At 38.5% G+C, this 12,813-nt stretch overlaps 1 protein-coding gene across 7 annotated transcripts in view; it reads left to right on the forward strand.

Annotated features, from left to right (window-relative positions):
- Nucleotides 1–12,813, forward strand: part of ano5a (anoctamin 5a) — a 50,684-nt gene that overhangs the window by 12,989 nt on the left and 24,882 nt on the right. For 5 of the 7 annotated variants that reach the window (XM_077211441.1, XM_077211437.1, XM_077211438.1 and 2 more), the window contains 2 exons: nt 9,289–9,396; nt 12,167–12,235. In XM_077211441.1, coding sequence (XP_077067556.1) covers nt 9,289–9,396; nt 12,167–12,235 — 177 coding nt within the window. Of the gene's footprint in view, nt 1–3,332; nt 3,522–9,288; nt 9,397–12,166; nt 12,236–12,813 lie in introns of those variants that run through there. The other 2 variants (XM_077211443.1, XM_077211442.1) reach the window with 2 other exon arrangements.

Below are 12,813 nucleotides of genomic sequence, written 5' to 3' on the forward strand. Positions count from 1 at the left end.
AGTTTTCACCCACTTGACATGTAATCTGTCAATGTAAATGATAAAAAGAAAGAATAATTTTCCTAGATTTATATCAAGGCAGGGACTTAAGCCTTATAGATACCAGAATATCATAGCCTTAGGGATGGACTCTTTTACATTTGGCCAGTAAGCAAGAACACCATAGCAACGCCCTAACCACCCAGATCACCTTCACGACAGGAAAGCAACATGTTTGAAAACACCCATGTAACTACACATTAACTGTCTGACGACCACCTAAACATTTACTTTACAATGCCCAAGCCGCCACCTAGCAACACCCTTTCAACAATCTCTAGCAACCATGGAGCAATGCCCTGCCAACTACCCACAATCCCTTAGCAACGCCCCAACAACCACCCAGACACCTTCGTGACAGCAAAGAAACATACATGTAAACACCATAACACTAGTATACACAGAAACTCTGACAACTAATCTTATACTTTAGTTAATGAATTAACTAACATTAACAACGAGCAATATTTTTTTTTACAGTAGTTATTATTCTTTGTGAACATTAGTTGATAAATAGCTCAAGTCCATTAAATAATATTAACAGATGCAACTTTGGATTTTAATAATGCATTAGTATGTTGAAATTAACAAGATTAACAAGTGTTTTAGAAATTCATGTTAACGGAAGTATTAACTAATGTTACTAAATGGAACCTTTTAGTAAATGTTACCGAACAATAATAAGGAATCAGGATATTTTCAATCATCATCAAGAACATGGTTTAGTCCAGAGTGTAAAAATGTTTCAAAATAAATAGCCTATTAAGGGCCAGATTTACTAAACAGGGCAAATTAGCGTGACAGCGCAATTCCATAAAAGTGCCGATGAGAGTGTAAAGCTCTGCACATGATTAGTGGTCGACCGATATGGGTTTTTTTAAGGCCGATGCCGATATCTTAGAGAGCAGGGTGGCCGATGGCTGATATTTATATTTATATATCAAACATATATATATATACAAACACACACATATATAATATATATATATATATATATATATATATATATATACACACACACTTTATATAAAGTGCAATCCTATTAGAGTATTTTTCACAAATAAAGTAATTGTTTAAAAATATATGAATATGTGAATAAAAAGGAAGTAAACTAACAGGGCACTCAGTAATCTGGTAATTGCATGCGCACTGATAATCATATTTTTTTTACTTTGACTTTTGACAAGGTAACGCTAATTTTACATACAGCACACAGTGAAAACGACATGAATATGACACAGTGGGCAGCTGGATATAGCACAGCATATTTTAAAATGAAGGATTTAAAGTTTTTCGATCGCGTCTCCTGTTAAGCTGATATTCTGTTCGCATTTACTCACTGTTCGCACTTACTCACCGTCACTCGCAGGAACACGTTTATGCAGGCTACAAATGCACACTTCACAACCCAGATAGCACACTTCTATTTGATGTGATATTTACATCTGGAAGACGTATTTTTAAGAGTGTTTGCTCATCTGCAATACGTCTATAGGACGTTTCCTGTCAGATGTAAAATAGACGTTTAGAAGATGTCTTCAAGATGTAATGATTTAGAATGCATGTTAAACTGACATCTTCTAAACGTCTATTTTAATTCTGACAGGAAACGTCCTATAGACGTATTGCAGATGAGCAAACACTCTTAAAAATACGTCTTCCAGATGTAAATATCACATCAAATAGAAGTGTGCTATCTGGGAAGATATCACAGCTGGATTCGATTAAATCTGCAAGGTCTGTGAAATTAAATGTTTATTAGATATTCAGAGATTTGTTTAAATGAAGTAGATGCGCATTTGCTGAATGTTGACGGTAAATGAGAAAGTATTGTAGGCTGATTGTTTACCTTTTCGGTTACAAATAATATAAAAGCAAACGCATTACTGTTTCGCATATCATTTACTTTCTTTGATTACCAGTTCTGTAGCCAACGGTTCTGTCTAACAAATTATTACATATGACTGACAGAGAGACGGAGAATGTGAGTGAGCGCTGTGTGATCAGATTCAGGGGCTGCCGTTCTCTTCTCAGGTGCTGGTGTTCTCATAGAAATGCTGTTTCTATAATAGAAATGTTATAAGTCAAAATAAAAGTCAAAATAAAAATAAAAGTCAAAATAAAAGTCTGCAGCGCCGTCAAAATAAAAGTCCCGCTTCCAACACATCGGCCAATCAGAAAAACTTATCGGCCGATGCCGATATAAAAAAAAAAGCCAAATATCGTGGCGATATATCGGTCGACCACTACACATGATCTACTGACGACATGCAAATTAAAGAACACAGACTCAGCCGGATCATTTCCATAATGACCAACACAATCTAGTATCTGTTTTAAGACGTGCTTTTTTAGGGCATTAAATAATGGCGCAAATAATGGCCTGTAAATTGACTTGCGCAAACCTTAGTAAATCACCTTGCATGATTCATTTAAATATTCTCCTCCCATAAATTTTGCATCTGAAAGGGAAACTCCTACAAATGCATATGCAATAAGATCAGCAGCAAAAATAACCCTGTCTACGAATTTTCAGCGCTAATTTTCTTTAGTAAATCCTGACAGTTTTTTTTTTATGCCAAAAGAGGGTTTAGCTGTTAGTAAATCTGTATTTGGTGCTGTGATGAAAACCAAAGCAAATTTAACCAGGGTAACAGCTGCATTTCTGCTGTTCATAAGCCCATCTACAGTGAATGTCATGTCCATTTTCATTCAGCGCGTCTCTTTCACTTGTTTCCTTGTTGGACTTCTCATCCCCGCGTTGGGCTTGTGCGCATATTCATTATTACTCTTATGCCTGATGAAAACACTGTCTTTAATGTTTCTTGTCTCATCGCATTGACAGTTACGAATTGCAATGGATCACGTAATTTACAACCTTATATTTTCAGTTAAAAATAGCAAAATTAAACAAGTTTATTACTTTGCATCCCTAAATATTTCTGTTGGCCGTTTAACATTTCTATTATAAAACAGCTGTCAAACATTAAATGTTGGGTTTATCTCGTCAGTCCAGGCGGGTTTATGCTGGTCAGAGCTGGTATAGTGCTGGTCTAGCTGGTCCACCACCAGCAATCCCGCTTCCCATGCCGAGGACCAGCAACCGGCATCCCATGCTGATCCCAGCTTGCTAAACACAGCTTATGATGGTGACCACCATTTTTCATTATGATTACATTATCAGGACTGCCCTGCTGGCACAATGATGTCATCTCTGTGAGCCCCCTGCTCTCTATCTCTCTATCGCTCTCTTTCCGCTATATTAATGACTGGGCGTGTGTGTATTTTAAAGGAGGGTCCGCTTTACAGTGTGTGTGTGTGTGTGTGTGTGTGTGTGTGTGTGTGTGTGTGTGTGTGTGTGTGTGTGTGTGTGTGTGTGTGTGTGTGTCTGATTTACTGGGCTGTTGTTGAGAGGAGGTGGTCTCCGCCTCTGGAGACTCCCAGAATCGTGAATGATGCAGCACTTGATAGATGGATTGGAGGTAAAATGTTTCTCTTATCTCCATTTCTCTCTCCATCTCCCATCTTCCGCCAGCTGTTTGTGGAATAACGGAGGAGGATCTCTGGGGAAATGTCCTGACATTACTAGCCAGCGGTAATTGCGTGTACTTTGGTGTGTATTTCTTTGCCTACTCTAGTAGGGATGTGTTAGCCGTAGACTGGTGGTAGTCATCGGGAGGTTTTGTTTGTAGGAATGGCAATGGCAAGTAAATCAGCGGTGTTAAACCTCAGAGAAATGTCGTTTGGCTTGGTCACATCTCTGGAAGTGGCTGTGAGAGAATGTAGAGGTGTTTTACGCTCCGGCTGCCGTTGTGGTCACGGCTGTATTTGTTTGTGTTATGCAGTGTATGCAAGTTATTTTTAGTTGTTGGAGAACAGCTGCAGACGGACAGGGCTAGAGCAGCAATGCTGTTATTTTCCTGGCTCAAAATACAGCCTGCAGTCTTTTAACTTTGGGCAATGCCAGTTTTAGCTTAGGTTGAAAATGTCCCTCTCAGTGATGTCATGCACCTCGTAAACTGAGATTAATATAGGGTTTAATATGTGTATCTCTGCAGAGGCCTTCCTCTGTGTTTACATCTTTAAATCAGACAACCAGATTGTTCTGAACAGTAGGTGGCAGTAATCACACTGCTGTATAATGCAATACTTTGAACTGTAGGAGAGGAAGAGAGTTACGAGTTGAGAGCTGTGTCATGCTATTTGCCATTCTACCTAATTATTAAGTATCACAGTATCTGTTTTTAATGGTGTTTTTGCCTCTAGTAGTATAGCGTATAGTAAACCGGAAGCAAGGTGGGAGAGAAAGAGAGGGATGGGAATAGAAAGGACCATGAGCTGGCATTCGAATTTGGTTTGGCCACAAATGCGCTGCGTGTCAAGGTTTATTGAAAGTGTACAATTTGGCTATCCCTAGAAACTAACAAAAATATGACAATAACCTGGGATGTATTTGATTAGAAAAATGAATATAACAAATAAATAAATGTTGGGTTTTTAATCAGGGTTTGGGTTAATGTTAAGGCCCATTCACACCAAGGACATTTATTATAACAATAGGGACGTTCACACAACTATAACAATTATAACACAGAGGAACAATACCATTTGAATCACTTTCAGAACAACTTTGTTCTTATCATTCTTAATGAATGATAGAAATATTGATGGCCAATCAGAATCTTAAAAGAGCTTGAGCATGAAGCGACAGACGACAAAACTGCAGTGTGCCCTCTTACTGTAATAAGCAGACTATCATCATTGTCTGTTGGAGTGGACACTGGAAGCTTGTTTCCTGCTTTCCGCCACAGAATAAAAAATAAAAAAGGTAATTGCAACTTTTTTCCCTCACAATTCTGACTTTTTTTCCTCACAATTGCGTGATATAAAGTTGCTATTGTGAGTTATAAAGACAGAATTGTGAGAATTCTGACTTTATATTGCAATTCTGAGAAATAAAGTCAGAATTGCGAGATGTAAACTCGCAATTGTGAGATAAAAAGTCGCAATTATCTTTTAAAATGTTTTATTCTGTGGCGGAAACAAGCTTCCATAGGACACCAGTGTTGTTGTTACATAAATATTATTATTGGTATCAGTGGCTGCTCATGGGTTTTAAAATAGAGGAGCACACTAAATTGTCATGTCTGTTGGTCCCCTGCCGAGGATGATGATGACAATGATTATTATTTATTATTTGCTTAACTGCTTTAAATGGCTTTTTGGTCACTTTTAGACAGAAAATTACAATATAATTTCCCTCACCTAGCCTATCACTTGAAGCAAATATCCATCCCTTCTAAATGTCCGTGTTAAAAGAGCCCGTTGGGCCGTTTAGTGAAGCTGACTGCTGTAGCCTATATATCCAGCTTAGGCATGGAAGCTTCTTCATTTTTAATTTGTAGATACTTTTTAAGTGATAGCTTGGTAAATTTGTTGGCAATCAATATTCAATATCACTACTCTCCATAATTAATGTAGGCTGCCCTACTCACTGGTATATTATCAGCGCAGCGGAAGCAGTTCAAACTAATATCACGTAATTTCTCGTCTCTTCGATGATTGGTTGATATACCAAGGGAGGCTAGCCTCCCCTGCTACGCAACTTTTCTCAACACTCCTAAGCACTGAAAGTGAAATACTCAATGGTGATTGGCAATTTCTTTTTTTTTACCAACTGAGCCACAAGAGCACAGCCATGGCTTTGCCTCCCCCTCCCCTTCTCTATCCCTTAGCGGTTGTAATTACATTGGCAGATTCTGCACGTCCACGAAAGAAAAGCGGTGCTTTCAATTTCATTAACATGTTATGGTGTAACAGTGGTGAAATTACAAAATACAATTATATAAATTAATAATATGTATTATAAAAAAAATACACGAACATTAAATGAACATTAAATCATCCTTCTCCTATTTTCACCTCAAAATCTTGGGTGGCTTTGCCCCCCCTGACGGGCCGCCACTGCTTTATACACAGATGAGCCATTACATTATGACCACCTACCTAATAACCTATATGACCTCCTTTAGCCCACAAAACAGCAACCATGCCTATGTGGCGATAGGTGTCCTGGTGTATCTGGCACCATAATGTCAGCACCAGGTCCTCCAGTTCCAGCTCATTGGGGTGGTGGTGATGTAGTGTGAACCTGCTTTTCCAAGTCGAACCACAAGCGATTGATTGGGTTCATGTCAGGTGAATTTGGAGGCCAAGGCATTAACAGATACCTGACAGCTGTAAGGGATTGTGCTATTAGGAAGGAAACATCGCCCACAGCATAACTCTGTCGCGGCTGGCCTGTGCCCGCCCAACAGTGCATCCTGGTGCCATAGCCTTTGATGGTAATCCGTCCTTCAGATGAGATGTTAAACCGAGGTCCTGACTCTCTGTGTGCTCATTAAAAATCCCACGATGTCCTTCAAAAAAGAGTAGGGGTGAAACCCCGGCCTCCTTGCCATATTTGCCCCTTGGCCTCTATCCATAACGGCCTCCTAATCATCCCCATATACTGATTGGCTTTATCGCTCTAGCCGCGTTTCAATTACCCTTCAAATTGCACGAATTGAAATTGCGAATTGAAAATACGCCCAATGGAAACACGTCAATTTCGCAAAAACTCCCATTTATCGCAAAACTGCTGTAACGAGTAAGCTCAAAGGGGAAATATTAATAATAACTCATAAATTGTTATGATTATGAATATTTGGGTCAGTTAATTGGATTAATTGTAGCTACATTAATATTACAATCAATTAATCAGTTCGTCCAACAAACTCTTTTGATTATTCATTTATTCTAAGAAAAGGGTATCTTTCATGGCCACAGAAAAATAATTCTTTCTTAGGATGTACCGTGCTTAGAGCATGTAACAGGGTCAAGATCGTAAAATAAACTTTGTTGCAAGCAGAGGATCAGAACCAAATACATATTGTACACAAGTTTTATTAACAAAATCTCGAACACATAACTAACATACAAACAATTACACAGGTTAGATGGTAAATGACAGAATGAAACTGGAAATGAAATGAAGCTATGGAAAAGATTTATTGAAGTCAAGTCAAGTCATCCTCATTTATATTTTAACAATGTAGATTGTTTCAAAGCAGCTTTTTACAGAGATAAACATATAATTTAAGGTAACAGAGATTGGTTTGGTTTTATAGTGGTTCTTGAATAATGTTATTTCCAGCTAAAGTTAGTTTTGATTGATTCACTTCCGTCGAAATGGTCATTTGTTATTAAATTAGGGGCCGCTTAGACGACACCGTTCTCTCTAAACACACTTTAAACGCGAACCTGTGATAGACGCTGATGGCGTTCACATGCGCATTAAGAATTGATTCTATATTATGTGCGTTTGAATATATGTGCACAGGTTTGTAATTCCCTACAAACCATGCCTAAACAAACTACTTGTCTTGCCTATAAATTTTGATGCAGAATTTTATTTTATTTTATCACTTTGGGTAGGTACGCGAACCGAAAAATTCCACAACGCTTTATCTGTAGAGTGGTATAGGGATCCTCCATAGGGAGAGGCTAGTTGGCATTTCAGCACTGCATTGTCATCGGGTCCAGGCGAAAGTCCTTCGTCAGATCTGGAAACGGCCTGGATCCGACAGGCTGAACATGAAAAGATCCATCAGTTTATAATTTAATTTTCAGAGTACCTCATTAAATGTATATACTTGCATGGCCTTTGCAGTGGACACAATTCTTGAAGTTGTTGAAAATTGAAGTGGTTGATGGTTTTGTGAGTGTCAAATGTTGTTTGTCAATTTAAAGCCTGAGAAAGGTCCCACCTCTCAGGGTTGGCTCGACCAATAAGAAAGGTGGAGTTTCCAAGCGGGAGAATTTGATTGTAATTCCAGCGTAATTACCCGTAACAATTTGTCCCAGGAACTTTCTTAGACCTGTTGCTGTCTGCGGTCCACCTCGGTCTAGAGTACCGTGAAGATTAGGCAAATAGTCCGGTGACGTAGGACTGCGTGCTACTTTCCAGTTCCCGCTGGATTTCATCCTCTGAATTTAAGCTTAATAAGTCAAGTCAAGTCACCTTCATTTATAAAGCACTTTTAACAGTATTTATTGTTTTAAAGCAGCTTTTCAGTGATAATAGAAGTTGCCGTAACAGATTGTATAGGCTTTACCACAGCTCTAGGATAAAGTTATTGTCCAGCTAAAGTTAGTTTTGATTGATTCACTTCTGTTGCGAAGATCATTAGTTATTAACTTGGGGTCCGCTAACACGACACCGTTCTAACAGAAAAACCCTTAACGCGCTCTAGCCGCCCATCGTGAGCCTGAAACTCGTCGTCGGTCCATCAGCCATTTTTTTTAACTCCATTGTTTATTCGAATAGCAAACAACTCTTACTGCACGTACCGCAACAGACTTTGAAAAATAGTGGTTGACATAAAATGCTGTGTGACCTTAACCAATCAGCATGTTCAGGGCCCAAGTCCCACCTTTGAAAGTTCCTGAATTTTGAAAAAGTACTACCTCGCAAGCAGGGACTTTGTGAGGCGGAAATATTTACCCGGAACTTCATTTAGACCCTGTTTCCTGCGGTCAAAACACACAGAGTATCACCCCATAGTTCCTGGGGCAAGTTCCTGCGGTGGAAACGTGGCTAAACACTTTATTTTTTTACTAAAAGGTAAAATTTCACAGGCCAAAAAAGGTAAATTGTCTATTGTCAATAATGTAGCAATGCATGAAGCACAGCTCAGACAGAAGTCACTTAAAAAAGCAAACAAATAGCTTTCTGTTGGTCTGTGTTACCAACTTAAACCTGTTGCAAAATTTGTATGAAGAAATGTCAAAATGTGTGGATTCCTATTGAAATGACTGCAGTTCGAAAATTTGTAGAACAATGGTAAAAGTGACTACACTTTAAGTCTGGCTTTTCTTTAGCATGCAGCTTGTGCTGTAGTATTTGTTCAGGTTTTAATTGCACGCATGAAGCCTGTGAGTAGCAGGATGCTTGGATTTTTTAAGTTAAACAGCAGACTTATGAATTGGTTTGAAGTTTTGAAACTACTATAGTCTCTGTCATGTTTAATACTGAATAAGCCCTTATTAAATAAATATAAGATCACAACGTCTGAAAATGCACACAGCTCTGTTTCTATGCATCCTTTAATGTGATGATATAGAAAACATTCTAAAGCTGTAGTACTTTGTATAAAAGCTTGACTATGTTAAAATAAATCTAAAAAAAAACTATTTGTGTTTGTGCAGGTGGATAAGCAGCAGCAGAGTAAGGATTCGGTGTACTTCAGAGATGGCGTACGGAGGATAGATTTTGTTCTGTCTTACATCGATGACAAAGATGGAGAAAAGAAACAGGTTTGTTATCCACTCTATGATGTATTCATATAATAACATTTGGCTTCCCTCTGTGAAGTGTGTGTGTGTGTGTGTGTGTGTGTGTGTGTGTGTGTGTGTGTGTGTGTGTGTGTGTGTGTGTGTGTGTGTGTGAGTGTGAGTGTGTGTGTGTGTCATTTGCTAAACAAATTACTAACTTGTAAACTGAATAGCAGTCCTACAAAACAATGACTGATCCTAATCCTTAGAAGTAGTGACTTTCTGCAAACCACTTATGAACAAACATGTAACTAATTTTGGGTCAAATGAGTTTTGTGGTTTAATCATAATATAGATCTGTTCAAGGTCTTTCCGACTGTGTATGTCTTCACACTGCTGATAACACTAGCTGTCATAAATATTTAAGGCATCGTAGATAAACTTTCTCATGGTAAATTTTCTAACAAGGTAAAACTTGTCAGACCATGCATGTCAAGTTCTCCTCTTTAAAGGGATAGTTCACCCAAAAATGAAAATTCTGTCAGTAATTACTCTCCCTCATGTTGTTCCAACCCCGTAAGACATTCATTCATCTTCGGAACACGAATTAAGATATTTTTGATTAAATCTGAGAGCTGGTTCACTCCTCCATAGGCTTCTTCAGGGATTGAAACTTGTTCCCCGAAAAGTTATTAAAGACATCGTTAAAATAGTCCAAGTGACTACAGTGACTCAATCTTAAGTTTATCAAATGACGAGAATACTTTTTGTGTGAAAAAACACAAAAAAACCCCCGACTTTATTTCAACTATTCATTTCCTTCTCTGTGGGCCTCGAGTCAGTTCACTAGTGTAACAGCGCAGCGCTACGGTGTTGTACGTCGAACGCATCACACACATGACCAGCGTCGGCCAATAGTGAGCCTATGTGTGACGTAGATCTACGCTATCACACTACGTTAACTGACTAGAGGCCCACAGAGAAGGAAATGAAAAGTTGAAATAAAGTTATTTTTGTTTGTTTTTGCGCATAAAAAGTATTCTCGTCGCTTGATAAACTTAAGATTGAGCCACTGTAGTCACTTGAACTATTTTAACGATGTCTTTAAAGACCCACTCCGATGAAAATAATGTTTTTCTAGGTGTTAACATGTTCTTGTGGCATTTTTCTTATGTTAGAGGACATATCTTTAGAAAAATAGGCTCAAAGTTGTATTTCTGAGTATTTCTACATTCAAATGGCTGTGAATCAGTAGCAGACGCAAAAATGCCGTTTGAAATAGACTGGAGTTGTGACGTAGTAACTCCACTGGGCGGGGCCACAAGCTTGATTCTGCAGCACTATGATTTATTCTTTGTGTGATAGCTATGAAAACTTCAAAAAGGTTAATCTGACTAAATGTTTGGAGCATGTCCACAAACATATTTATTTACTAACATGTTATTAGGAGTTATTGGCCTGAAATAGTCAATTCAAGAGATTACAAAAACAATAACGTTACCATTCTGATACATCCACTTGTAGACGACTAGATCTATGTACGTCCTCTTGTTCCTCGTCCGAGCTGGCATCTGGCTCAAAACTGTACGGCTGGATAGCTCCAATATTGTTCTCCATTTTTGTTGCACCGGTATTGACAGGTTGGGGATGTAAGCTAGCGGGAGAGACAGAGCTCTCAGCAACGGGGAGGGGGAGGGTCGTCCCCGTGCCTCCGTGCCAACGGCTCCGCCCACAACGCAGAGGCGAATTTCTAATGAGCTACTGCCGCTCTGCTGAAGCGAAGTCCCAGAAAACGGCACAGGTTTTGTGATTTTGGCTAAAAATGGCATAATCATAATTTAAAGACCACTGGGAATGTTTAAAAATAGCTAAAAAATATGATCGGAGTGGGACTTTAATAACTTTTCGGGGCAGGCAAGTTTCAATCCCTTAAGAAGTCTATGGAGGAGTATGGAGGAGTGATCCAGCTCTCAGATTTAATAAAAAATATCTTAATTCGTGTTCCGGAGATGAACGAAGGTCTTACGGGGTTGGAACAACATGAGGGAGAGTAATTACTGACAGAATTATCATTTTTGGGTGAACTATCCCTTTAAGTGACAGTGCTTAGTACTTGTATCTTTGTTTTGATCAGCCTACAACATTTATGTCACATTAAGAAAATAATTCAATATTGGTCATGTAATTTATTTAAGGCATACATTATGTTAAGAAATTACACAGATAATTTGAAAAAGAAAATGCGCACTTTAAATACCCGGATGGTGCACTAAATTAACAGGAAAAGCGAAGTGTGCAATGTCGGACACTTCATGCACTCGACTGTAGCAACTTTAATTACGTAGCTTTTTAGACTCTGATGTTGAATGACAAAATAACCTTATAGTACATGAGTACATGGAGTAAAAGTGCATAGTGTATCATTAGGGGTGCAGGGAGGACAGAAAAATGAGTCATAAATACACAATTATATCCACTAAAATATCAGTAGTAGAACAGACTGTAATTTTATTAGCTACACATTGTGTAGTTGGCACTGTCCACTCGTAGACCCTAAACTGCTGTCAGCCCTTACTTTGTGAAGTTTCACACCACTGTGTGTGTATCATAGTCTTGTGTACTTCCACATTCTTGTTACTCATAAATTATGTGCTTTACCAGGCCTGGGCTGGAACTCACACACACTTTACACACATAAAATAATCTTGTCACCCGTAGTTACCTGAAAACCATTTTTGTGCTATGTACAGTACGTATTGCACCAAAAGCACAAATCTGTGATTGTCAGATGTGTTATTGATCTTTCATGCAGGATCGAAGGAAGGAGTTTGAGGCTAACTTACAGAAAGCCGGACTTGAGCTGGAGACTGAGGACAAATCTGTGAGTAAAACAATTAAAATCACATTTCACCAAAAAAGCCATTTCAGGACATCAATATGTCATTAGATTAGACCTCACTGTATCCCACAAATAAATATATTGATTCATAAGCACTAGATTATCATGATTCCGCATTGTCTGATCATCAGCAATAAATGTCATTGTATTTGTTTTGCTGGGTGCAATATAAAGGATTGTTTTATCAGTTGGTATCCATTAGAGGGCAGTGAACTTCATGATAACACACTTACATGCAAGTCATTTGCCCTCGTGTCTGTTCAAACCTGAGGACTTTCTTTCTTCTGCGGAACACAAGGAGACATTTTGGCAAAGAATTGGGATGGGGGTTTTTGAGTTTGTTAAAGGGATAGATAGTTCTCCCCAAAAAATTAAATTTCTCTCATAATTTACTCAGCCTCATGTTGTTCCAAACCGGTATGAGTTTCTTTCTTCTGTTGAACACAAAAGAAGATATTTTGAAGAATGTTGGTAACCAGTTGTCGCCACTCTTTGACTTTCATAGTAGGAAAAAAATCGTATGCAAGTCAATGGGGCCATCAACTGTTTGGTTAGCAACA

The sequence above is a fragment of the Siphateles boraxobius genome, unplaced genomic scaffold (genome assembly GCF_051911475.1).
Source record: "Siphateles boraxobius isolate OS27281-9 unplaced genomic scaffold, OSU_SipBor_1 65, whole genome shotgun sequence".
In the NCBI taxonomy this organism is placed as follows: Eukaryota; Metazoa; Chordata; class Actinopteri; order Cypriniformes; family Leuciscidae; genus Siphateles; species Siphateles boraxobius.